At 51.5% G+C, this 27,722-nt stretch overlaps 1 protein-coding gene across 1 annotated transcript; it reads left to right on the top strand.

The window, feature by feature from the left end:
- Nucleotides 1–379: 379 nt before the first annotated feature.
- LOC146271712 (protein unc-13 homolog A-like) lies at nt 380–27,150 on the top strand. The gene is made up of 41 exons (XM_084707893.1): nt 380–455; nt 687–786; nt 2,468–2,585; nt 2,666–2,789; nt 4,136–4,206; nt 4,436–4,490; nt 5,113–5,142; nt 5,979–6,192; nt 7,165–8,295; nt 8,595–8,697; nt 10,364–10,407; nt 10,874–10,952; nt 11,732–11,746; nt 11,837–11,911; nt 12,052–12,271; nt 13,190–13,420; nt 13,585–13,726; nt 13,895–14,064; nt 14,413–14,528; nt 14,617–14,780; nt 15,020–15,173; nt 15,489–15,557; nt 15,886–15,975; nt 16,156–16,290; nt 16,385–16,512; nt 16,767–16,852; nt 16,924–17,050; nt 17,165–17,261; nt 18,371–18,514; nt 18,634–18,711; nt 18,820–18,897; nt 19,016–19,104; nt 19,369–19,512; nt 19,618–19,741; nt 20,617–20,673; nt 20,777–20,857; nt 21,253–21,400; nt 22,459–22,515; nt 22,934–23,020; nt 23,145–23,301; nt 23,548–27,150. Exons 1-41 carry the CDS (start codon nt 380–382, stop codon nt 23,837–23,839), a joined length of 5,700 nt encoding a protein of 1,899 aa, XP_084564019.1. The 3' UTR covers nt 23,840–27,150.
- Nucleotides 27,151–27,722: the final 572 nt, after the last annotated feature.

Here is a 27,722-nt window from a genome sequence, read left to right on the forward strand (position 1 = left end):
ATCCTCCTAATGCAAGACGTGTGAATCACTGTAGGCCTCTGGCACGTGTGCAATAGGCCCTGCCAAGATGGCTGTACCTTATGGCACAGGAAGTGGAACTGCTGGGTTGCTGGTTTAATTTGTACATGCAGCGGACCTGGGTTATAGTCTTCAGTGTACATCTTCAAGGAGCAATAACGCGTGTCTCCGTCAATAGTGTTCAAAACAACGAGGGAGATACAGTAGCCTACTTAGGAAGCTTGTCATGGGCACATGCATGCACGTCCGCGTGCTCTCTCAGTGAGTGGGACTGCAGCACTGAAGAGAAGGCGGTGGGACATTTTGGAAGGAAAATATACCCAGCATGCATACGTGGGTGTGTGTGGTGTACTCCTGACAGATGGTGCCTCCCCTGTTTGACTCTATCCCTCTCTCTGTCTCAACAGTAAAGAAAGCCAAGCTGGATGGACCTCAAGGTAAGGGCTTGCATTCTAGGATGAGAAAAGAGATATTTTCGGACAAGGACAGAGTGCAGCGCAAAATCACCAATTATCAGTCACCCTTCCTCCCTTTCATTCTTTCTCACCTAGCCCATATCAGTTGATATAAAACCTCTTAAAACTCTTGAGTAGACATAACTCCCTAAAGCCAAGTTGTCCTTTTACTTGATCTTAATTGCGGTGTCTCTTCCTTTCTGGCCCTGACAGAGAAGTTCAACACCTATGTATCTCTGAAGGTGCAGAATGTGAAGAGCACTACCATCGCTGTCAGGGGCAACCTGCCTAGCTGGGAGCAGGACTTCATGTTGTGAGTCATCTCTCCTCTACCTCTTTGACTTGACCTCCCACACTATCCCCCTGTCTCTCTCTCTCTCTCTCTCTCTCTCTCTCTCTCTCTCTCTCTGTCTCTCTCTCTCTCTCTTCATCTCTCTCTCTCTCTCTTCATCTCTCTCTTATATTGTTCCCTCTCAAGGGCATGTTCACTTTACCCCTCTCTCACATCTACACCTCTCAACAGTATCTTCCTCTTTGTTTAATCTCTCGCTCACTATTGCAGCCTCCTCTGCCTGTATATACTCCCTCCCTCCCTTCCTCTTTTCTCTCTCGGTACCACTAGCACTCTCCCTCTTAACCCTTCCTTCCTTCCTCCACCCTCTCCCTGGTTCTTCCCCCGCCCTCGTGTCTGCCTCGCTTCCTCTAGTTCTCATCCTTCTCCCCTCTCACGCAGTCGATAGTTTCATGGTGTTTTAGATCAGGTTCATATCTCTGTCACGGGGGCCATGTGACCGGGAGTCAGAAGAGAGCTTGAGGCCTGATGTATGGTGGTCAGAGGGATGCTGTACAGCGCTCTAGCGTGTGTGTGTGAGGGTGTGTGTGTGAGAGCTCTTGTGTTCCCTGCTCACAGTGTCCTGTGGGATGTTCAGAGGCGTCGAGTGTTGTAACAGTGTTGCACCAGAGAAGCTGTTATGTAATGGGTGCTGCAGAGGTTCACAACCCCTCCTTCAAAACTGCTTTTAAATGGCTCCAATTCCTCCGTCCCGGCAACCAATCAAAATAGCACTTTCCGTAAAAAGAGTCACCGCAAGAAGAATCAAGGAATCCGCCTTGCCTCTTTTTTAAATTAAAGTTCCGACTTACTCCCTCCAGGCATTTTATACAATCCCTCCCTCCCTCCCTCCCTCCCTCCCTCCCTCCCTCCCTCCCTCCCTCCCTCCCTCCCTCCCTCCCTCCCTCCCTCCCTCCCTCCCTCCCTCCCTCCCTCCCTCCCTCCCTCCCTCCCTCCCTCCCTCCCTCCCTCCCTCCCTCCCTCCCTCCCTCCCTCCCTCCCTCCCTCCCTCCCTCCCTCCCTCCCTCCCTCCCTCCCTCCCTCCCTCCCTCCCTCCCCCCTCCTCTACATCTCTTCTCCTCATCACACTCCTCTCCCTCCCTCTCTTTATTTCTTGCTCTTGTAAACACTGATGTACTCACAAATACTCTCTCCCTGATTACTTCAACAACTCCCTCTCTTTCTCACTCTAAGAATTCCCTGCTGTGTTGTAAATGCTGTGTGTTTGAGATTCTTACAGGCTCTCTCCCACGGAGGCATGTTTCCTATTTGTAAGCATCAGTTATATGTAATTACTGAGCACACAGCACTGAATGTATGTATGTGTGTGTGTCTGTGTGTGTCTGTGTGAAATGTGCAGAATCTTACAGTTATATGTTAAGCCCAGAGCTCGAGTCAGCCACGTTCAGCCCCTTCCTTCTCCCAACCTCCCTTCCCTTTCCTTTCCTTTCCTTCCCTCCTTCCCTCCCCTCTGTCTGAGCCTGCCGTTCAGACAGACTCATCTGGAAACCTTTGTTCCCTCTTCCTTTCTCCTGCTGTCTCTCCCCTTCTGTGTCCTCTCTCCCCTTTGCCACTCTCTCCCTCTCTTCCTATACCTCTCTCTTTCTCTATTCCTCTATCTCTCTCTCTTTCTCACCCTCCCCCCATCTCTCTCTCTCTGTAGTGAGATTAACAGGCTGGACCTGGGTCTCACGGTCGAGGTGTGGAATAAGGGCTTGATATGGGACACTATGGTGGGCACGGTGTGGATCCCCCTGCACAGCATCCGCCAATCAAACGAGGTATGGTCCCTAGACTGTGATATCCTCCACAGGAGGGCTCAGGGGACTGGCTCATGTGCGTGTTGTGTTTCTGTCTGCAGGAGGGCCCAGGGGAGTGGCTGACCCTGGACTCTCAGGTCATCATGGCAGATAATGAGATCTGTGGCACCAAAGAGCCCACCTTACACTTGGTGCTTCTGGACACCCGCTTTGAACTGCCACTTGGTAAGAGACTGACAGAACCAACAATGAATTTTGAACTTGACAGAAAATGGTGTAGCATATTCATTTTAAAGAACGGGTAGTGTACAATATGGTCACTGTACACCATCATACAAAAACACACAAACCTGACCTACATTCCTCATAAAGCCAGTCTGGTCTGTATGTGTGTGTGTATGTGTGTGTGTGTGTGTGCATGGTGGGTTCTGTCACCACAGCTCGGTTCCCTGATAATTGATTTGGTGTAAATGCATACTCTCCCCCCCCCCCCCCCCCCCCGGTCAATAGCCTACACCTAACTCTTCAATCAGGCCAAGTATATTTATAGGTTTTGGAGCAGTAGGTGAAAAGGCTTGCTTTCAATGTCATTTGTTAGTCAGTGGAGTCTAATACACTGTGTGAGGACTTATTAAAGTCCTTCATACAATCCATCTCATCTTAATGTGATCCATCTCTGACTGTGGCTTCGCTGAGGACGCTCTGAGGTGGGCTTTAAGAGACAACACACCTGCACCGTCTCTCTGTGTGTGTGTGTGTGTGTGTGTGTGTGTGGAGGTTTGTGTTCATGTGTGTATGCGTGCGTGTTTGTCTGTGTGTGTGTGTGGAGGTTTGTGTTCATGTGTGTATGCGTGCGTGTTTGTCTGTGTGTGTGTGTGTGTGTGTGGAGGTTTGTGTTCATGTGTGTATGCGTGCGTGTTTGTCTGTGAGTGTGTGTGTGTGGAGGTTTGTGTTCATGTGTGTATGCGTGCGTGTTTGTCTGTGTGTGTGTGGAGGTTTGTGTTCATGTGTGTATGCGTGCGTGTTTGTCTGTGTGTGTGTGTGTGTGTGTGGAGGTTTGTGTTCATGTGTGTATGCGTGCGTGTTTGTCTGTGTGTGTGTGTGTGTGTGTGGAGGTTTGTGTTCATGTGTGTATGCGTGCGTGTTTGTCTGTGTGTGTGTGTGTGTGGAGGTTTGTGTTCATGTGTGTATGCGTGCGTGTTTGTCTGTGTGTGTGTGGAGGTTTGTGTTCATGTGTGTATGCGTGCGTGTTTGTCTGTGTGTGTGTGTGTGTGTGTGGAGGTTTGTGTTCATGTGCGTATGCGTGCGTGTTTGTCTGTGTGTGTGTGTGTGTGTGTGGAGGTTTGTGTTCATGTGCGTATGCGTGCGTGTTTGTCTGTGTGTGTGTGTGTGTGTGTGGAGGTTTGTGTTCATGTGCGTATGCGTGCGTGTTTGTCTGTGTGTGTGTGTGTGTGTGTGGAGGTTTGTGTTCATGTGCGTATGCGTGCGTGTTTGTCTGTGTGTGTGTACGTGTGTGTACGTGTTTGGTGCTCACCATCCGTTCAGACTTTGTCTGGGGTTCTCGCTTGCAGATATCCCTGAGGATGAGGCGCGATACTGGGCCAAAAAGCTGGAGCAACTCAACGCCATGAGGGATCAGGATGTGAGTGATGTATGGATCAAGCCCTCGAGTCATAGCATCCAAGTCATCTCCATATCCTGTCCCTTCACAGAACTTCAGAAACGGAAAATCAAATGAAGCTTGATGTGCACATGGTGTGCACAAGAGTGTGCACATGGTGTTATGGTGTAAACATTCTAGGATTTCAACTATCTAAGTATTTCAGCCGGCCCGGTTGCCTAAGAGTGTTTGTGTTTGTTTGCTGTTGCAGTACTCTTACCAGGAAGAACAGGAAGGCCCACTTCCTGTCCCAGCTACTCAGTGCTGTGAGTATTCCACCAATCAGCTTCTGAGCTTCTAAGGATGATGCCTACGAGAGATATGTGCATTGGTTTAGTGTGTGTGTGTGTGTGTGTGTGTATGTGAATATGTGTGTGTGCTCTACATACATGTGTAGCTGGTATTGGCCTTAACAGGAGGTAACTGTATGCTTACTGATCAGTAGGATGAGATGTCCGGGGCTGTGCTGGCTTCTGTGTCTCCTCTAATGGTGGTGTCTGCACGCATTGCTGAGACAGCTCTCTGGGGAGAGGACCAGACACTGGGAGCTGCACACAGAAAGAGAGGGAGGGGGAGGGAGAGAGGGAGGCAGGGAGGGGAAGAGAGAGGAAGGGTAAGAGAGAGGGAGGGAGTCATGGGGAGGGGGAGAGAGAGGGAGGGTGAGAGAGAGGGAGGGAGAGGGGGAGGGAGAAAGGGAGGGGTAGAGAGAGAGGGGGGGGGGAGGCAGTGTTCTTAAACTGTAGCTGTCATTCTCGAGCATTTTGGTTGAAAAGATAAATTGATGATATTTGAGTTGATCACCTGCCAGACTAGGCTGTGTATGGAGGATTCGATCTCTCCCCTCTCCCAAGACTTGTCTCTAAATACTTGTATCCTTCTGCTTCATAGGTAACTGGAGTCTCTGGGGAGACCAGCAAAGTGAGTATGAATAGCACCTCCAGTACGTGCACACGTGAGACTGTCAGTGTGTGGGCCTATGTGGAGCTGGGATTGGCCTCCTCTCTCATCTTAACTCTTCATTAGACAGTGGTGTTACATAAGCAGCTATTTGACTCGCCCACATCACTGCAGTGTTTTAATCCATTTGATTCCCTTTAACCAAGATGAGAGAGAGAAAGACAGACAGACAGTCCAGACAGATGAGTGTATGCCTTGGCAGGTGAGGCGATCCGTTCAGAACGGCGGCCCCGTGGTGTGTCTAGGCTACAGCAGGCTGCACCAAACCACAGGAGGAGGATGTCCAGTGATAGGTGGATAGGCAGACGACTGAGGGGGGGGGGGGGAGGGAACGCCCCAGGGGAGGTGTGCGCTCTGATCTCTGGCTGCTACTGTGAGAGGCGGGAACCTCCATCATAACCTAGACAACACGACACTGACGTGCCGAGAGGTTGCTTAGCTTTTTCATTTTCTATGTGTGGACCCTGGATGACCTAGCCAGAGCAGTTACACAGGGCTTTTATTCTGGTGACAATGACAACAAAGTATCACCAGTGATTTTATTGAGCTACGTGTTGTAGTCTGTTGTAGATAAGTGCTGTGGATCATTCTGGAACAGATATGGCAATAGACAGAAAGAGATCCTTATAGATACACAGAGAGACTTGCGGACAGTTAGAGAGAGACTTGCAGACAGACAGAGAGAGACTTGCAGACAGACAGAGAGACTTGCAGACAGACAGAGAGACTCGCGGTGAGACACTCAGGTAAACGTGTCTTTCCTCCCTCTGCCCCTCCCCTCCTGTACGCGTGTGGAGATGAGGACCCAGACAGCGCTGTGGACGACCGAGACAGTGACTACCGCAGTGAGACCAGTACCAGCATGCCTCCGCCGTACTACACCACCTCCCAGCCCAACGCCTCCGTGCACCAGTACCCCATCAGCCAGCAGCGCCACGCCTCCCGAGGCTCCGCCCACCCCCACTCCACCACCAACAGTCAGGACCCCGACTACCAACAGAGAGCCATCAGGTGTGTGTGTGTGTTTTACGGCCATGCTCGACCCCTGTGTCTCTCTCCCTGACTTGGCCCTCTGCTGTACCAGCAGTAGAGCTTGCCGTCGGCCTGTTCCTTTCAGACTGAGAAAAAGACACTGTATGCTGGCCGCTGTTCCTCTTCCTTGTTGCCGCTTCATGCATTATTCAACCAGCCGTCTCATGGTCAATACTGAACAAATGATCCAACGTATTCTGTGTATGCTAGTGTGTGTTTGTCCACAAACTCCCCAACTCCACCCTCTCCTGCACTCCCTCCCTCCCTCCCTCCCTCCCTCCCTCCCTCCCTCCCTCCCTCCCTCCCTCCCTCCCTCCCTCCCTCCCTCCCTCCCTCCCTCCCTCCCTCCCTCCCTCCCTCCCTCCCTCCCTCCCTCCCTCCCTCCCTCTCTATCCAATTTAATAGCCCCATTCATCACGGAGTATAAATACTGTACTCCTCCACTGTTTGTTGCCTTCACGGCCGCTTGTTCGGTTTCATTTGTCAGCCTGCTGGAGGCCTCGCTCACCTCTTGGGTTCCGCTCTATTTCTTCCTGGCTGTCTGATACTCTCGCGTCACCATCACCCCTCATTGATTAGCAGTCAGAATAGACCTGGCCATCCTGTGCCTGGAGGAGACCATTTTAGTATGCCTGGTGGCAAGGGAAGGATGGGTACACTGTGTGCTTTTACACACCTGCAACCACATCATCACGAAACCGCACGTACAGTACATAGTGTGTCCATGAATGAATCCGTCAAGGGATGGACGACTTGAGAACGTCTGCCTCTCTGAGTCTGTTATGGACCTCTCATCCTTTCCTTCTCTCCCAACCGGGCTTTCCTGCTGCCACACGGACCGCCTCGTCCCAACACTCCCGCTGCCTCTGACCTCGCTGCCTCTGCCTCTAACACTCGCTGCCTCTCTCTCCACCTTCCCTCCCTCCCCCCGCGTCCTCCGCCCTCCCGCAGCCCCACGGGGAGCTACGCCTCGTCGGCGGAGCTGAGCCGGTGCAGCAGCCAGCTGAGCGAGGAGGAGGAGTACGGGCCGGGGTACGGGGCGAGGGACCCCTATGACGAGAACGACTCCTACCACTCCTGCCACTCCTCGGTCAGCTACAGCAAGGAGGGCTCGCCGGACTGGGACCCGGACGAGACCCAGGGGGCGTACAGCGACGAGGGCGGCTACAGCAAGGACGGGGGGGAGGAGGGCGCCCTGTACGAGGGCGAGGAGGACGACGACGGGGGGCTGTACGAGGGCGAGGAGGACGGCCTCTACGAGGACGAGGAGATGGCGTACGAGGACGAGGACGCGTACGGCCTGGACGGGGCGCTCAGCGAGGAGCTGGAGCCTCCGTACACGCCCACCCCGACCTCCGCGGCCCCGCCCGCCTTGGAGCCGTCCAGCGTCAGGCCTCCGCTGGAGAAGCAGGCCTCCCTGCACCAGCAGCAGCAGCCCGGCCAGCCGCAGAGTCAACCCCAGACCCAGTCTCATCCCCCGGGCGTGGCTCCAGCAGCGCAGCCGCCGCCTGGTCAACCCGCCGGCAAGGCCCAGCCTCCCCCGCCCTCTCAGCCCCAGCCCCAGCCCCAGCCTCAGCCCACCCCGGCCCCTACCTCCTCCTTCTTCTCCATGGCCAAACCGTTTTCGGCGGCGGTCACGGGCTTGGCCTCCACCTTCCTGTCCTCTGTGCCCTCAGCCCAGCCCTCTCAGCCTCCAGCCACCCAGCCCCAGTCTGCGACTGCGTCTGCCGCCCCTCCATCCCACCCATCCACCACGGCAGCTCCTTCCCAGGCCCTCTCCTCCACCACAAGCCCCCCCTCTCAGCCTACCCCGTCATCTGGCCTCCCCCAGGGCCCCGCCCAGGGCCCCGCCCAGGGTCTCCCAGCCGCCCAGTCAGCGGCCCCTGTTGCCCAGCCTCCCCAGCCAGACGACCAGCGCCTGCTGGGGGAGGAGGAGCTGGTGGACAGGGAAGCAGGGACCCCCCCGGCCCACACAAAGGAGGAGTCTCTTATGAAGGAGGAGCTGTTGGAGGACGAGGAGGAGCGCTACGAGCCCAGCCCGCCCCTCACTCCTGCAGGCGAGACACAGCAGCCCCCTGAGAGGTAGGAACCGGGAAGATGCAGAGAAGAAAACACACACACTGCCTGTCTCTCACACACACCCACCGCCTGTTTCCCCCCACACACACCCACCGCCTGTTTCCCCCCACACACACCCACCGCCTGTTTCCCCCACACAGCACCTCACAACAAAGCAGTCCAAACCGTTCATGGACTGAATGGTGTGCCCCATGTTTTACACGAACCCCTCTCCTCCAACGACACCATGAGCACTCTGACAAGCCTTGGAGCTGCTGCAGACAGCAGCACAGGCAGATAAACAGTGTGGTGTTTCCCCCCAGTGCTCCTGTGGAGGAGGAGCCCAAGGAGCCAGTAGACCCTTCAGTGAGAGCCAGGGAGAACTGGCTGAGGATCATCAACAAGGTCCGACAGCAGATACAGGAGGTGAGTTCTGGGCTCTATTCTACTTTACTCAACTCGACTCTACTCTGCTCTACTCTGCTCTACTCTACTCTGCTCTGCTCTGCTCTGCTCTGCTCTGCTCTGCTCTACTCTACTCTTCTGTTATATCCTCTGCTCTACTCTGTTTGATTCTACTCTACTCTATTCTACTCTACTCTGCTGTTATCTGCTGTGCTCTACTGTACACTGGTCGTCTCTACTCTACTCCCCATATCCTGGTGCTCCCCTGCCTGGGCCTGCCGGCCCTGTGTGCCCCCTGTCCTGCAGCAGAGCCCAGGTCTAGCCTCAGCAGCCCAGGCCGTCCTAGGCTCCCTGGAGAAGAGCACTACCCTGTGTGTCCTACACATCATAAAAATGTCTGACGTACTTTCCAAAAGCTTTGAAAAATGCATGTGTTCTGCATTATTTAGTCTCAAGGACACGGCCTGTGGGTGCCCTGTGTCTATTTTGAAAGCACATTTCGCAAGAGAAGAAATGTATTTTACATAGAACAATTAATATTTTTAACTATCTGGAAGTGCAGAATGGGTGTAGACCGAGTCCATTTGACTTCAATCTAAAATAGCTAACTCACCCGTCTGTCTGACACACCCACTCAAATCATTGATTTCTTCTGCAAGATTTAATTTGGCTTGGTCAATTGATTGATTCACTTGCATTTATTCACATCATTTTATATTTATTACTTTTAAATTCAGTTGTGCCAATGATTAATCACTTTGCTTCAATGTTTTTGTTTGTGGTTGTCTGGCGTTTAACTTTCTTCAGTTGATTTCCTTTTTGTTTGTTTGTTTGTTTGTGCACTACTATCACTTTGTTTTTTCTCCAGTTTCATGTCATTGCCATAGCGACACTCACATGCACACTGGTCGGCCATTATTGGAGCAGTCTGTCAGGTGGGTACATGCTGATTGGTCACGACAGAGAAAGAAGGATGTCCGTTTTGGCCACTGGTATTTGTATTGTCCTGCCAAAGCCCTCCCATCCCAGTCCAAACATAAGCTCATGCACAGCAATCCTTCATGTTCACAGGCCGCCCGCTTCAGTTTGGCCTCAGGATCATTGTCCTCATTCCCATCCTGTGCTGTGTGGGGTAAAGCACGTGCTGGTAGAGTCGTGTCCAGCGTCCCTGCATCTGTAGCAGGCCCTCAGCCAGCTCCTCTGGGCCCACACATGACGTCACAAACCTAGGGCTTAGCGTGGGAGGAATCCCAAGGCTTCCTCAGTAAGAACTCTCTCTGTGGGGAGGTTTCTAGAGCCTGGTGCCGCAGCAAGGAGCCGGTCACACACTGCAGGAGGGTAGGAGTCACGGTGTGGGAGGACCTGGGCTCTGAGGTCACTGAAGGCCTGTATACTGGGTTTCCTATAGTGTGTTTCCTGGTGTGAGGGGAACAACGGTACAGTAATGGGCGTGTTGTCGCTCGTGGTCAGCAAGGTTTGAAGCTCTCTCTGTGGGTAGAATACCTGGGCCTATTCAGAGCTGTGCTCACACATAAACACACATAGATGCCCTAATGTGCTGTATATATACTCAAACTCCCACACACACGCCTGCACACACACACACACACACACAAAGCCACAGGAGTACACACAGAAGCCTTGTCAGATAGCTCATCTCTCTCTCTTCCTTTCATCCCTCTTTCAGGCTCGAGGAGACACGTCCCAGTCGCTGTGGTTTGGTAAAGGAGGGTATGTCACTTCCTACATCGCTATTGAGGCGTCTGAGGCCGAGGATACACTAAATGCTTTGTATACATATAACTTAACACTTCACACAACTTCCATAAATAGCTACCTACAATAAGCAACTTAGGAACAGTTTCATCCTATATCACATTTGACGCAGTTAATTAAGTTTAACAGCACACAGAGCTATTGAGTATGAAGTGCTGGTGCATTTGTACGGAAGTCTGGCCTTACTGTGAGTGCTGAGCTGCTAGCAGTGTTAGCCAACCGCACACTAGCCCTTTGGCTAAGATGTAGGCTCTCACACATACTGCCTGTTAATGAAGCATTAGCCTACAGAGCAGGTTATGTCTTGAAATAAACTAGAAAAGTCTGGAATAGATTTCCAAGTTGAACCATTGTCCTAATCCACCTCGAGCTCCATTTGGACAGCAAGAAGCGGTTTTAAGATGTTCCTTTTCCTTTTCAGGATGGGTGGGGCCCTGTACAGTATCGACAGCATGCCTGACCTACGCAAGAGGAAAGCCATACCTATGGTCAGAGACCTGGTGAGAGACTGAGAGTCACACACACCCTCCACCCCCTCACACACACACACACACACCCTCCGCCCCCTCACACACACACACACACACACACCCTCCGCCCCCTCACACACACACACACACACCCTCCGCCCCCTCAAACACACACACACACTCCGCCCCCTCACACACACACACACACAATCCACCCCCCTCACACACACACACACACGTGCGCCCGCATACACACAAGCACATCCACCTAGGTATTCAGACGTTATTGTTTTCTCCAACTAGTCTCTCTAGACCGCCACTGTTTTATGCTCTCTGAAATTGGGACACCAAATAAGGGATGCCTGTTTGGCAGCACCTATGCTGACAGGAAGTATATAACTGTGGGGCTCAGTGTTGCACCCTCTGAGTCATGGAGGTGATGTGCTGACAGCCGCTAAATTAGACGCCTGCACACCAGCCGAGGAGGAATAGATTAAACTGTTATGTGCAGGTCAAGGCAGGGGAAGCAGAAGCACACACACACACACACACACACACACATGCAGACTCCCACATGCATATGCAAACATACAGTATATACATAAGATAGTCCAGGAAATATGTCCCTGTGCTCTGTTAGGCCTTATCAATGTGTATAAATGAATAATACTATATTTTGCCATATATCTTTACAATTACACTTGTCCATAGCAGTCTGTTACCCAAACAGACCAAAAATAAACCGTAGAATAACTGATGATTGCTGTTGTATTCCTGACTCTCTTCCTTCTGTTCCTCCTCGTCCTGAGATGATGCAAGCCATGGTGAGTACCTGTACACATCACTCTGACACCTAGTTACCCAGTCACTTCAGCCTGACTGAACTGTTCACCCTCCCCCCTTGCCTCCCTCAGTCCCTGGTGCAGAACTCCCGTAAGGCTGGCATCACGTCAGCCATGGCCTCCACCACCCTGAACAACGAGGAGCTGGTGCGTCTCTTTGTCTCTTTTCACTCTCGTTTCCACCACCACCGGCTCCATGGTCGAACATTTGAGAGGAGCTAACTGCACAGTAACAGGCCAAGAGCTTAGCTTTTCATACTTTGTGTCACCCCCCCCCCCCTTTGCAGAAGAGCCACGTGTACAAGAAGACCCTGCAGGCTCTCATCTACCCCATCTCCTGCACCACGCCCCACAACTTCGAGGTGTGGACGGCCACCACGCCCACCTACTGCTACGAGTGCGAGGGCCTGCTGTGGGGCATCGCCCGCCAAGGCATGCGCTGCTCCGAGTGTGGCGTCAAATGCCATGACAAGTGCCAGGACCTCCTCAATGCTGACTGCCTACAGCGTAAGGAAAGGGGGATATGGGGGATAACAAATGTGCACACATACGCACAGTCTCTTTTTCACCCTGCACACACACACACGCACGCACACACTGACAAACAGACAAACCCATCCAAACTCCCCCTCCCTCTCCTCACTGCTCGATTGACATCCCATTACTCTCGTCCTCCCTGCTCTCTCACTTTCCACTCCCTCTTCCTTTCCAATTTCTCTCCTGAGTAATGTGCTGTCATTGCCCTGCCTCGATCTCCTCTCTCACTTTCAAAGTTACTCTCGGCAACTGTATTACTTCCCCTAATTCACATTCACCCAGGAGCATTTTCAGCCAAATCCCTCAGTGATGTAGGGCTTCTCTAGTGTCTTTCCTTTACTTGTCTCCTGTTGCCTAGAGAGACCTGACCAACCTGAACCACCCTAATGATCGTTCTTTCTCTTTTTCCCTGCCTCTGATTTTATGTTTTCTACTCTCTTCCTTGTTGGTTTATCTCCGTTTTCTTGCACCTACCCTTCCAACCCCTTGTTCCTCTCTCTCCTCCCTGTTACTTGTCTTCCCTGCATCTCTCTCCTCCCTGTTACTTGTCTTCCCTGCATCTCTGTCCTTCCTGCTGCTGGTCTTCCCTGCATCTCTCTCCCTGCTGCTGGTCTTCCCTGCATCTCTCTCCTCCCTGCTGCGGGTCTTCCCTGCATCTCTCTCCTCCCTGCTGCTGGTCTTCCCTGCATCTCTCTCCTCCCTGCTGCGGGTCTTCCCTGCATCTCTCTCCTCCCTGCTGCGGGTCTTCCCTGCATCTCTCTCCTCCCTGCTGCTGGTCTTCCCTGCATCTCTCTCCCTGCTGCTGGTCTTCCCTGCATCTCTCTCCCTGCTGCGGGTCTTCCCTGCATCTCTCTCCCTGCTGCTGGTCTTCCCTGCATCTCTCTCCAGGAGCAGCAGAGAAGAGCTCCAAGCAGCACGGGGCGGAGGACCGCACCCTGAACATCATGGTGGTCCTGAAGGACAGGATGAAGATCCGGGAGAGGAACAAGCCCGAGATCTTCGAGCTCATCCAGGAAGTGTTCGCCATCGTCAAGGCGACCCACGCCACACACATGAAGCAGATCAAACAGAGCGTCCTCGACGGGACCTCCAAGTGGTCCGCCAAGATCAGCATCACTGGTGAGACCCCAGCTGGGATTGGAAAAGCCTCAGACTCACTTTAGGCTGTTTGGGATTTAACATTAGGAACATGCCTAGAAATATGTCGAAATAATGGACTTAGCTGGAGTGTAGATGTGTCGCTGTTCCCTCCCCCTGACATCCCAGTCTTTTCCGTCCCGTAGTGGTGTGTGCCCAGGGTCTGCAGGCCAAAGACAAGACTGGCTCCAGTGACCCCTACGTCACCGTCCAGGTGGGCAAGACCAAGAAGAGGACCAAGACCATCTACGGAAACCTCAACCCCGTCTGGGAGGAGAACTTTCACTTGTGAGTCCAGATAGGCCCCGGAGCACACTAAGTCTGGAGCACGCTGATCATTGGACTGTCCTCACGACCTCTGTCCAGCTGTCTGTCTATTTGAAGAGGACACACCTCTTGTGCCGTGTGCCCCGGTTGCCTCGGTCACTCTAGTCTGTGTTGTGTTTCTGTCGTCAGCGAGTGCCACAACTCGTCGGACCGCATCAAGGTGCGTGTCTGGGACGAGGACGACGACATCAAGTCCCGCGTGAAGCAGAAGTTCAAGCGAGAGAGCGACGACTTCCTGGGTCAGACCATCATTGAGGTTCGCACGCTCAGCGGAGAGATGGACGTCTGGTACAACCTGGGTCAGTACCTGGAGACAGGAGGGGGGAGGGAGGGAGGGAGAGAGAGAGAGGGGGAGAGAGAGAGAGAGACAGAGAGAGAGAGGGGGAAGAGAGAGAGAGAGAGAGAGAGAGAGAGAGAGAGAGAGAGAGAGAGAGAGAGGGGAAGGGGGAGGAGCAGAGAGAGGAGGAAGAAGAGATAGATTAGAGGAGAGAGCAGGAGGAAGAGAGGGATAGGCTGGGGGAGGAGAGGAGGAGGGGAATGAAAAAGGACAGAATGGTTTAGCCAAGTTTAGGTCGGAGTGAAGTTTAGAACAGACGTCGGTGTTAGTGTTAGTGTGTGAGCGTGTGTGTGTGTGTATACCCTCTCAGACAAGCGAACAGACAAGTCAGCCGTGTCCGGAGCCATTCGCATGCACATCAGCGTGGAGATCAAGGGAGAGGAGACGGTGGCTCCCTACCACGTCCAGTACACCTGTCTGCACGAGGTCAGTCCACACACACTGTGTCCCCCCCCCCCTCGGCACACAAACCCCCAGAGCTGTCCTCCAAACACACGTTGCTCTGGGCCCGCAGCACCTGTTCCAGTACACGACGGAGGAGCAGAACGGCGGCGTGGTGAAGATCCCCGACGCCAAAGGAGACGACGCCTGGAAGGTGTACTTTGAGGAGACGGCCCAGGAGATCGTGGACGAGTTCGCAATGCGCTACGGCGTGGAGTCCATCTACCAAGCCATGACGTCAGTCCTCACCCCGTCCATCTGTAGAAGCTCGTAGTCCTGGAACTACGCAGTCACATGACTGTTGCTAGGCTTATTAGTTGAAAAGAGTAAATACAAGAAAATACAAGTATACTGTAAATCTTAACGTACCTGTGAGCACATGCCAACACGCTCAGAGTCACTTCAGTGAAGAGACCCTTCGTGCGAGGCCGAGAGGACTCTGTACTGAAAAGGTGCTGTCCTTTGTGTTCTCACAGCCACTTTGCCTGCCTGTCGTCTAAGTACATGTGCCCGGGGGTGCCTGCTGTCATGAGCACTCTGCTGGCCAACATCAACGCTTACTACGCCCACACCACCCAGTCCTCCAACAACGTCTCCGCCTCCGACCGCTTCGCCGCCTCCAACTTCGGGGTGAGTGCGCTCCTCTGCCCACCCACACGTTAGAGCTCCGGCTCACCCACACGGCCATTCACCGAAAGATATTCTGAGGGAATTAGGATTTATGAATAGACTCAGCTCCTTCTGAGATTCTGGTAGTCAGAGTTGTTCCAAAATATTAGGTCTTGGTCAAGTTTCTGTGAATTTGCTCCAAATGTCCAACCAGAAGACCCCATTCATATCTGGCTCTACGTTTCTTAGCTCGTTTTAACTCGTTTAACTGTGAGGAGAGTCGTCCCTGCGATGTTAAGGGTTGTCTGTCTGTGTGTTTTTCTCTGTCCTGTGCAGAAGGAGAGGTTTGTCAAACTGCTGGATCAACTGCACAACTCCCTGAGGATTGACTTGTCCATGTACCGGGTACATAACTCAAACTGTTTTACTCTATCCTACCTACCTTTTATCAGTCACAGCAACACTTCACACTGCCATTCATGAACACAGTATGTTCTAGGATTTGGTTCATCGTCTGTTAGCCTTTGTTATTTGCTCGAGACAATGTGTCAAAGACGTTGTTTCTGTTGTGGTGTTGTTTTAATTTGAATATTTCTCTTTTGTCCTATTTTTCTTAATTAGCAGTCTTTGGTTGTCATCATCAGTAAACAACCTGTTTGTCAAGCGTCGCTCCTTTGAGTCCTGCTCTGGGTTTGACTGGGGTTGTTTGCATGTCTCATGTGCTTGTTTGCAGAACAACTTCCCCGCCAGCAGTCCAGAAAGGCTTCAGGACCTCAAGTCCACTGTGGACCTTCTGACCAGCATCACCTTCTTCAGGATGAAGGTCAACTGGCTCCCATTTTCCCTTAGTGTCAATGATAACATTTCGAACCGGCTCCTCTAACGAGGTGGAATGTTGTGGAAATTGCTTCAGGCACAGATCCCATCATCTTCCTCCCGCTAACCACCTGAACCGAGAGAAAATAGTTGTGTGTAACGTGTGTGTGTGCGTGTGTCCTGTCAGGTCCAGGAGCTCCAGAGCCCGCCCAGGGCCAGCCAGGTGGTGAAGGACTGCGTAAAGGCCTGTCTCACCTCCACCTACGAGTACATCTTCAACAACTGCCACGAGCTCTACGGACGGGAATACCAGACCGATCCAGTGAGTGTCTGAGCGCGCGAGCCAGTGGATGAAATATCGAGCGTTTCCACCAGCGTGACTCTAAGCACGCCTCTGTCCCCTCTCTCCACCCCAGGCCAAGGCTGTGGCCCCTGACGAACAGGGCCCCAGCATCAGAAACCTGGACTTCTGGTCGAAGCTCATCACCCTCATCGTCTCCATCATAGAGGAGGACAAGAACTCCTACACGCCCTGCCTCAACCAGTAAGCTCCGCCCGAGGCCTCCAGCATGGGCCGCTAACCTCTGCTGGAGACACAGTGTGGTCCATAGACATTCCAAACTGTCGATTTATAGGCTGTGTGCATTCCCATGGTGCCCTCCTAATCACACGGCTACTGTGAGGGCATACGTTCTGTTCACGAAATGGTGTCTGAGCCATCTGGGTTGAGGCCGGCTTTGTGACGAGACGACGTCATCGATGCCCACGTCCTTGACACTGTACTACTTCCCCCTGTAGGTTTCCGCAAGAACTTAACGTAGGCAAGATTAGTGCTGAGGTCATGTGGAACATGTTTGCTCAAGACATGAAATACGCCATGGAGGGTAAGTGTCTTTCTGTGTGTCTCCGTGTGTGTGTGTGTGTCTAGCCCTAATATGGTGTCTTTGGTTTACAGAGCATGAGAAGAACCGGCTGTGTAAGAGTGCTGATTACATGAACCTGCACTTCAAAGTGAAGTGGCTTTATAACGAGTACTGCAAGGAGCTCACCACCTTCCAGAAACATGTGCCTGAGTACCCTGCGTGAGTCTGGCACAGCCCAGCCACTGGCACGGGGCTTCATGAGGGTTGTAACATGTCTACAAGTGGCTGGGTAGTCTGTGTGTAACACCACCCCCCCTCTCTTCTATCCAACAGTTGGTTTGAGCCATTTGTCATCCTGTGGTTGGACGAGAATGAGGAAGTGTCCAGAGACTTTCTCCACGGTGCCCTGGAGAGGGACAAAAAGGATGGGGTATATTAATCTTCTGTACATTTGACTTTTTCTCCTTTTCAAATGAACTGTCTCATGGCTTACATCAGGAAGGGCCAACGAGGGAGACTGTGGTTTTCCCTCATGTTAAGATGGTAGACTGGAGGCAGGGAAGCAGAGAGACAGGTTAGAGGACTCAGCACAGTCGATACCGGGTCAATACCCAGACGGCGGCAGAGGTAGACTCTGCATTCCCGCAAGAGTTGGAATTGCACACACGTGAACACACACAAACGCACACACACACACTATATCTTCTTCTCTCTCTCTCTCTCTCTCTCTCTCTCTCTCTCTCTCTCTCTCTCTCTCTGTCTCTCTCTCTCTCTCTATCTCTCTCTCTCTCTCTCTCTCTCTCTCTGTGCTCTCCACACAGCGTGTGGTCTATACCGTGGAGCTCAGACTATTCATCTGTAGTCCTCCGGGTCCAATTACTGTCGCCCACAGCAACTTCCTGTTTCCTGTGTCAGCAGGAAAGCAGTCCTCGGCCCTGTCTCCTCACAGCACGCTCAATGGGCCGCTAATAACAAGGCTGTTAATGAGGAGTCTGCCCCCCATCATCTCTGGTGTCACACCCTCTCCCCCCCAGTTCACATGGGCTGGTCCAGAGCCTCAGCAGCTCTGAAGCATCCCCCCCCCCAGTTCACATGGGCTGGTCCAGAACCTCAGCAGCTCTGAATCATCCCCTCCCACCAGTTCGCATGGGCTGGTCCAGAACCTCAGCAGCTCTGAAGCATCCCCCCCCCCCCCCAGTTCACATGGGCTGGTCCAGAACCTCAGCAGCTCTGAATCATCCCCTCCCACCAGTTCACATGGGCTGGTCCAGAACCTCAGCAGCTCTGAATCATCCCCTCCCACCAGTTCACATGGGCTGGTCCAGAACCTCAGCAGCTCTGAATCATCCCCCCCCCCCAGTTCACATGGGCTGGTTCAGAACTTCAGCAGCTCTGAAGCATCCCCCCCAGCTAGTGGCAGTCTACACACAACTGCTGCAGGCTAGCGCTCACTTCTGTGTGAAGTCATCATGACAAATGTCTCTCTTTCTTCATCCCTCTCTCTCTCTCCCTCTCTCTCTCTTTCCCCTCGGGCCACAGTTCCAGGTGACGTCGGAGCACGCTCTGTTCTCCTGCTCCGTGGTGGACGTGTTCTCCCAGCTCAACCAGAGCTTCGAGATCATCCGCAAGCTGGAGTGTCCTGACCCCCAGATCGTGGGCGACTACATGAAGAGATTTGCCAAGGTGACCAGGGGGACTTTGAACTCTCCAACATGTCACGTGTTTCAACTTACGGATCTTTAAATCTCTCTCTCTCTCTCTCTCTCTCTCTCTCTCTGTGTGTCTCTCTACATCGCTCGCAGACTATTGGCAACGTTCTTCTGTCTTATGCTGACATCATTGCCAAGGACTTCGCAAATCACTGCTCCAAGGAAAAAGTGGTGGGTCCCAATGCAAGTGATGTATGGAAATCAGCTGAATGTGTGGCCTGCAGGGAGAAGGTTGATCTTCTTAACCCATAACCCTATCACTCTGCCTCTCCCCCTCAGCCCTGCATCCTCATCAATAACATCCAGCAGCTCAGAGTCCAGCTGGAGAGGATGTTTGAGGCCATGGGAGGCAAGAATGTGAGTGCTGCTTCCCCAGTACAGCCGCTTCACTGATCCCATTCAAACACTGCTTAGTCAACTGTAGCCTCAAGGCCAGTCACTAGTTAACCATCATATGGTCATATCCTGTCTCCAGCTCAACGTGGAGGCCAGTGACTTCCTGAAGGAGCTGCAGGTGAAGCTCAACAACGTCATGGATGACCTCAGCAGGATCTTCGCGGTCAGGTCAGCGGATGTTTAACAGCTGTCTGCTGAAACACAGTGGATCATGACAGCCTGTCGTTGTGTAGACCCTGTAGAAGACAGCCTGTCGTTGTGTAGACCCTGTAGAAGACAGCCTGTCGTTGTGTAGACCCTGTAGAAGACTGTGGTAGAAATGTATTCCACAAGACGGAAGATGGAAACCTCAACAAGTAAATGTTGTTTCAGAATCTGGTTCGTTGTCCCATGTCATTCAGATGTGTGTGTGTGTGTGTGTGTGTGGTGTAGCTTCCAGCCCCACATCGAGGAATGTTTGAAGGAGATGGGAGATATCTTGGCCCAGGTGAAGGGTCAGACCGTGCCGGCCAATGGCAGCGTGGTCCAGGATGCTGACAACGTCCTGCAGCCCATCATGGACTTCCTGGACGTCAAGTACGGCACACACATCACATCGCATCAACACACAATTGACGCACAAATGGTATGCACACATCTCTTTATGCATCTGCATTGAGTGTGTGTGTGTGTGTGTTCCAGTCTGTCGTTGTTTGCCAAGATCTGTGAGAAGACGGTTCTGAAGAGGGTGCTGAAGGAGCTGTGGAAGCTGGTGATGAACACCATGGAGAAGACCATCGTGCTGCCGCCCCTCACAGACCAGACGGTGAGCATCGCCGCCACTCACTGACACGCACCAGTCACAACACACTGATGAGGAGAGTTGGAGAGAGGCTGCAGATTGAGAAGTGAACCTGTTTACTGATTAGAATATGGGTGGTGGTGGTCGGGGGGGGGGGGGTTAGTGGCGCAGGCCTCTCTACTGGTTGTTGATTAGTTGGTTCTCATCGTCGCCCCATTTTTTCTCTCTGTTCCTCTTCTTCAGGTGATTGTAAGTACATTTTGTGTGTGTGTCTGTGTCTGTGAGAGGGCGTGCACACACAGTCATGCACGCGTGTGTGTAGTCTCTCTGGTCCGCTGTCTAGTTCCAGCTGGGACGGGATCACTACTTCTCCGTCCTGTGTTCCTCCAGCCCCCCCTCCTCCATCGCTCTCTCTCTCCCTCACACACCCGGTCCTGTAGCAGATGGGAGCATGGTGCACGAGAGGCCTGACCAGGAGTCCCCCCCCCAAAAAAAAAAACCGGACCCCCCCCTCCCTCTTTCCTGCGCGTCCCGCGCTCTGTATTTCAACTTTTGTCCGTTGACACCTTGCCAATGACAAGACCCGTGTTGTGCGTTGAATGTGTTGGATATGTGAGCTGTTCACATATGACCACATCTGTCACCTGCAGTATGGACTTGAACAGAAGAGTGGAGCGGCCTGTACCCCCCTCTTCTCCCTCCTCCCATCCCCACTCCCCCCCCCCGTCACCCCCCCCCCCCCGTCACCCCCCCCCCCCCCCCCCACTGGACATTCCGGTCTGTTCCTCTGTATTTCTGCCCTCTTTGTGTCTTTGTTTCCTCCTCAACATTTCTCTCTCTCTCTATGTCTTTCTCTTTCTCACTTTCTATTTCCTTCCTGTCTCCTTTGTCAACTACAGGGAACTCAGATGATATTTAATGCTGCCAAAGAGTTGGGGCAGCTCTCCAAGCTCAAGGTAAGGATGATCAACTCTGGTTTCTTTTTGAAATTGTACTCAATGTGTGTGTGTGTGTGTGTGTGTCTCAGACTGTCTTCTTGAACCGTCCTCTGTCCTGCAGGAGCACATGGTGCGAGAGGAGGCTAGGGCTCTGACTCCTAAGCAGTGTGCAGTCATCGAGCTGGCACTGGACACCATTAAGGTACACTGGGCAGCACACACAGTCTCACAGTGACATTCTCATGAGGACACATCTATAGGAACGCAAATTGCTAAGTTAAGCTAAACATGACTTGGAACAGATTTGCTATCTATCAGCATTCGTACAGCTTCATATTGAGGTAAAAATAATTATAAGCATAGCATATTCATCGTTTTGTTCACTACACCTGTCAGCAAAGATACTTTGCGATGTGGCGAGTAAATACAGACTGTTCCTTGACTCCGTCCGAATTCGGTAAAACGATAAACTTCTTATTCTTGATCTTGTTGATTTACACATCGCCTTGGATGAAAGTTTGCTATGCGAAAATTGTAAATAAGCAGAGTTCTGTCTGCCTCTCTGTCAGTCTGTAACTTGTCCTGGTCCCCATACAGCAATACTTCCATGCAGGTGGAGTTGGTCTGAAGAAGACCTTCCTGGAGAAGAGCCCTGACCTGCAGTCCTTACGCTACGCACTGTCCCTCTACACACAAGCCACAGACAAACTCATCAGGAAGTTTGTCCTCTCCCAAAACGCTCAAAGTACGACATGTCTAGCTGTCTGCTGTCTGTCTGCTGTCTGTCTGCCTCCTGTCTGTCTGTCTGTCTGTCTGCTGTCTGTCTGCCTCCTGTCTGTCTGTCTGTCTGCTGTCTGTCTGCCTCCTGTCTGTCTGTCTGCTGTCTGTCTGTCTGTCTGCTGTCTGTCTGCCTCCTGTCTGTCTGTCTGTCTGTCTGTCTGTCTGTCTGTCTGTCTGTCTGCTGTCTGTCTGCCTCCTGTCTGCCTGTCTGTCTGTCTGTCTGCCTTGCTTGTTGTACTCCTCTCTCCTCTGGTCTCTCCTCTCCCCTCACCTCTGGTCTCTCTCCTCACCTCTCCGCTGGTCTCTCCCCTCACCTCTCTTCTGGTCTCTCACCTCTCCTCTGGTCTCTCCCCTCACCTCTGGTCTCTCCCCTCACCTCTCTTCTGGTCTCTCCCCTCACCTCTGGTCTCTCCCCTCACCTCTCCTTTGGTCTCTCTCCTCACCTCTCCGCTGGTCTCTCCCCTCACCTCTTTTCTGGTCTCTCACCTCTCCTCTGGTCTCTCCCCTCACCTCTCTTCTGGTCTCTCCCCTCACCTCTGGTCTCTCCCCTCACCTCTCCTTTGGTCTCTCTCCTCACCTCTCCGCTGGTCTCTCCCCTCACCTCTTTTCTGGTCTCTCCCCTCCCCTCACCTCTGGTTTCTCCCCTCACCTCTGGTCTCTCCCCTCACCTCTCCTCTAGTCTCTCTCCTCACCTCTCCTATGGTCTCTCTCCTCACCTCACCTCTGGTCTCTCCCCTCACCTCACCTCTGGTCTCTCCCCTCACCTCTCCTCTGGTCTCTCCCCTCACCTCTCCTCTGATCTCTCCTCTCACCTCTCCTCTGGTCTCTCTCCTCACCTCTCCTCTGGTCTCTCTCCTCACCTCACCTCTGGTCTCTCTCCTCACCTCACCTCTGGTCTCTCCCCTCACCTCTCCTCTGGTCTCCCCCCTTCCTCTGGTCTCTCCCCTCACCTCTCCTCTGGTCTCTCCCCTCACTTCTCCTCTGGTCTCTCCCCTCACCTCTCCTCTGGTCTCTCCTCTCTAGTACATGGAGGGAAGGGGGTCAGGTACACCGTTAATGAGGACACCGTACCAGAAAAGGGTAAGTGATCTGCGGGCCAGTCCCCACTATTCATCCCCACCATCTTCCTCCACCCAACCCCCTCCCCACCCCTCCGGTGTAAACAGCATATTTGAAAACAATTACCACAGGCTATTATACAGACTGTACAGTCTGCAGGCTAGGCCCATTCAGTTTTCTTTGTGGCAGACCAAATGTTTACCTACCCTTCACATCATATATCACAGTCTTACTGCCGAGCGCTTGCATTAGTAGATTGCCCTAATACAAATCTAAATACAAACCTTTCGAGTTCAGGCCTGTGATACTGCATGACCTTTTAAGGCAACCAGTTCTCCATCCTTTCTTCATTCTTTTCTATCCTCATTCTGGTTCTTTTTGATGTCTTCCCTTACTGACTGCATCCATCTCCCCCTCCCCCCTCCCTGTGTCTGAGCAGCGTCTGGGGTGGAGGCGGTTGGAGAGGTGGTCATGCACGTGGAGGTCTTACCCCAGCCCAATGGAGAGCACAAGGTCACAGTGAAAGGTGAGACGGGGCGGGGAGACAGGATCAAGAAGAGGAAGACCTACTGTCGCCTCTAGGTTCTTGATCCCCTGCTTACCTAACCCCTGTCTCCTCTCCCTGTCTCCTCCCTCTACCCCTCCCTCAGTCGTGTCTGCCAACGACCTCAAGTGGCAGACCCAGGGCTTCCGGCCCTTCGTCGAGGTCTTCCTCATAGGCCCCCACCTCAGTGACAAGAAGAGAAAGTTTGCCACAAAGTCCAAGAACAACACCTGGTCTCCCAAGTTCAGCGAGAGCTTCCAGTAGTGAGTATGAACGTTGACCCGGTTGCAACTTCAGTGAGTCTTCGGAACGAGAGCTTGTTAGACAGGACAGCTGGACATTTCCTGCGACACGCAGGCCTAAGTGTGGAGGGGCCTGAGTTGGATATCTAAGGCACCGTACACGTCACATACAGTATGAACAGAAAAGGATGGAACACTCACAGCTCAAGTATAATGTCTCTCTCTCCTCTCCCTCTCCCTCTCCTCCCCTCCCCCTCTCCTCCACAGTGCCCTGGGTACAGAGGTGGGCCCGGAGAGCTATGAGCTGCAGGTGTGCGTGAAAGACTACTGCTTCGCCAGGGAGGACCGCACCGTGGGCATGGCCCTGATCCAGATGAAGGACATGGTCTCCCGAGGCAGCGCCACCTGCTGGATGCCCCTGGGGAAGCGGGTGCACATGGACGAGACGGGGCTGACCGTGCTGAGGATCCTGTCCCAGCGCAACAACGACGACGTGGCCAAGGAGTTCGTCAAGCTCAAGTCAGACCAGCGGTCTGCAGAAGAGGGTCGGGCCAGCTGAGGAGAGAGCACACACACACAGGGCATATTTCTACACACAGATACACACAGATACAGTCCAGTCCAGTATATATTATCATATGCAGATATAAGAGAGAATTATGTACTGGGTTTAGCCACATACACAATGAATATACATACAAAATAAATACACACACACACACACAGTCAACACACGCGTTCACTGCCATGTTTGGCAGCACTGATATCCTTCTACAACATCCTTCCTCCTGAACCCAGTCTAACAGCGGGCTCAGTGTTGGATTTACAATCATGCCAGACACATCAGCTCTAACTATTGATCTAATCATCTCTCTCTCTGTCCCATGCACACCATGAATCAATCCTGTTCCATTCTCACCCCTCTCTGTGCACCCCACACTATTACAATTGTACATTTTGAATCTAGAGATGTGATATATAAAAAAAAACGTATGCGGTCATGCGCGTTTGAGACAGATCACTTTGCACTTTGATTCTTTGCTTCTCCTGGAGCTGGTCGGGGAGCCCCGCTCCTCCTCTGCCTGCCTGCGTGTCTGTCTTTTCAGCCTGTCCTCCGTCTCGTCTCCATCGTACTCCTGGTGCCCGCTCTTCCTGCTGTGTGACGTGTTGTGTGGAGGCCTGCCTCTGACTCTGGTCCTAGATCAGGGTAAATAATCACTAGAGAGGAGAAACTACCGGATGATCCTAGCCCGGCAACTAGGCCGGCGTCCCCCTAGTCTTGGTCACGTGATGTGTTCCCCGCATGTTGACCCCCGACCCCCTCAAGAACACTGTGACTCACTCGCTGTTACCGAGGCAACAGATGTACAGACCCTCTACCCCCGCTCACTTGTCCACCCGCACAGACATGCACACAATGTTGACACACAGCTGAGTGTGTCAACATTTAACCTGGTACACATCACCTCGGGCACTTATGTTTTGAGACAGAGAATATATGGACGTGGAAGCATCGGATAGGAGCTGAGGAGCATTTTTGTGGGATTACAAGACGTGTGTGATGGAGGAGACTTGTTTGGGAACAACCTGTTGGGTCATAGTGCATGTTGAAACACTGTGTGGGGTCACAGACACCAACACCTTTAGTCACATGATGCATTGTGGTCCCTGGCCTTCAACCCCCAGGCTCAACTCTCACTCACATGATCTCACTACCAAGGAGCAATACCCAAAACATCCGATAGACTATCCCATATTGTTGTTCTAGTATGTTCACCTGTGTTGATCTCCCTTGCACAATTAAAGCAAAGGGCTACATGACCAACAGACGGGACAGATGTCACACAAACACGTTATTCTGTGGGTGCAATACTGTGTGTTGTTCTAGTGGCAAACTAGCCATGTGATTTCCCCCTTGTCACTCATCCCCTGTTCCCGGGTGGCTGTGGGAGTCTGTCTGAAGGGCCTTCTTTGACGTTGTCCCACTTTGGAATCTTCGACTTCATAATGAGTCTGTGAGTCGACGCGATGACAGAGCAAGAGAATTGTTCCTCCTCCTCGCATCTGGGACTGTGGGTCATGGGTTCTCCGCCCGCAGCGTCACGGTATCAGACCTGTATGTGAGCCCTCCAAGGGCAGTGGACAGCCCATGTCTGGCTGCTCGATGAAGCTCTCGTCTTTCTCAATCCCTATACCTCCGTCAGATCTGTGTCTCTGAGGCAATACCTATCTGGCTGTTTGTTTGGCCACTTAGTTCCATTCTAAAAAATGAAAAGCCTATACTATACCTGTGAGCCCTGTATGTACACTTTATGCGTGATTGTGTGTGTGTGTGATCAGACATATTATCTCAGTGTGGTTGCAAGCAATATCCTTAACCCAAATGTAAACTCTGCACATTCACAGTACCTGCCCTGTAATACACTTTGTAGGAGTACAAACTGCAATATCCAGCTCAAAGGAACAGATCTGTCATGGACTTCTATCACAATACCCATCTCATAGAAGAGTGTTCGTATGCATGCTTTCCATGGAGTATTATGTTGGAATACCAAACTCTGAATTGATATTGAGAATTTGACTGACATCTGACCTTATCCTACGTGCTCGATGACCAAGGACTTGTTTGTAGAAGAATCTTGTGGAGTACGCGATGATCGTGATGGCCAGCTTGTGTTTTTCTAAGACAGTGAATGGCTTCCTGGTTGAACTTTTGTGAAAACGACTCCCACCACCACATTCACTCCTACCTCCCTAAACCGCACGCTTCTTACAGCGCATCTCAAGTTTATAGAAGAGACCCCATTTGAATGACATGTTGATTTGAATGCTATTGAAAGTTTACATTGCCAACGATAGGTGTGAGCACAATGTGTACTGCTGAGTAAAGAAAGTCATCGCTTGGTGAGCATGGGGACACGCTAGAGCTGCTGTTTCCTATCCTGAGGAGCCTAATAGGAAACTGACTGTGATGATGAATGGAGACGTAAAAAGAAAATGGCAGAATGGTTGTTTTACTCATTGCACCTCTGTTCAACCAAATACAAGGGATCTGAATGTCATTGCTAATCACAATGGCCTTTTCCCTTTTCTCTCACATCATGTTAAAGGGATAGTTCACCCAAAACAGGTGCCAACCTATGCCTTTTATTGAGGCCTGCAGAGTTCACCTAATGAATGAAGCAGACTTAAAACCTTTTGTTGTTGACACCGATTTTTAAAATAATGAACTACCCCTTTAATTCTCAATATATGATTTTTAGATACAGTACTTATGGCTAGTGGATGAATCTTTGGCAAAGCATTTGTGCTGGTGCCACAATAAGTGAGAATTTATCAAGTAGACGGTGTTAGCCAGTTTAGTCCATAACATGCAGCATCTCACTACGTAGCCCAAAACATTCCTACAACTTTTAATGCATGTACACACACACACACACAAACCTATGGTCAAGCACAAAAGGGCACATTTGAGATGACACACATGCATGTTAGCACGCTGACACATCTCTATGGCGACAAGTGATGCCCACTCTGTGAATAAAAACTACAAGTGCATGATGGGAAAATGAACTTTATCGTGTCAGCACGTGTCTCTTTGATGTTACCTGCCAACATATATTTTATTTCAATTTCAACACCTATGTAACGATAAGGTAAACATTTTTATTTTTCAAACAGCTTGTGGATACATTAACTGTAACAAATATGAATGTAGCGTGTACACGGAAATCGCATGAGAGAATTATTTTCTACTGAGGATGTTTCTAATTTGTTTCTAATCATTATTATTGATTGTTCTTTAATGAGGTTGAAGTGGAATCGGAATGCAGCCTGGTCATTATCTGCTTCCTATTAAAGGACACTATGTCACCCAGCATCTTGGTCGATTCAATACTGACTGATACATGGGAACACACACACTGCATCCTGGTCAAACAGTCCCTCTTTTCTAAAAGGCTGGGTTCCTTTAGCTCAACTTCATTTATGTCGACTTAGAAACTTGTACTAGAACAGGGTTCCTGCATGTTTCAGTAAGTCAAATTTAAATTGTCTACTTATCGCCACTGTATTTTGTGAACGAGTTCTTAGAAATCCTTCAGCAAACTTTCACTTGTTTTGTAAGTATGATTAGAAGACAGAGTATTCTGTTTTATAACTTGGCTTGGCATTAGTAGAAACAGAACGTACGTTGTCCTTTGGCATTTAGTAGTGTCATAAGGGTAATTACACTGTCTTGTAGAAAGTAACTTTGCAGGACCCATCTGTGGCTCAGTGGGTAAGCATGTGTACCATTGATTCTACTGCCAAACACAGTACCCCTGGGTCAAATCTCACTCCAAACAATTGATCATGCATTAAACATATCAGTAAAGTAATATGATATTAATGTGTGCTGCAGCTACGGGAGTCCAAAAAGAAATGTACCTTTTATCAGTTTT

Source organism: Hypomesus nipponensis, chromosome 10 (assembly GCF_054491055.1).
Source record: "Hypomesus nipponensis isolate SF chromosome 10, ASM5449105v1, whole genome shotgun sequence".
NCBI classification, from domain to species: Eukaryota; Metazoa; Chordata; class Actinopteri; order Osmeriformes; family Osmeridae; genus Hypomesus; species Hypomesus nipponensis.

Coding starts and splice junctions, on each gene's coding strand:
- LOC146271712 (XM_084707893.1), top strand. CDS start 380: ATGGTGCCTCCCCTGTTTGACTCTATCCCTCTCTCTGTCTCAACAGTA. Junction 17,051..17,164: donor CATGTGCCTGAGTACCCTGC/GTGAGTCTGGCA, acceptor TCTATCCAACAG/TTGGTTTGAGCCATTTGTCA. Junction 20,674..20,776: donor GGCAGCTCTCCAAGCTCAAG/GTAAGGATGATC, acceptor TCTGTCCTGCAG/GAGCACATGGTGCGAGAGGA.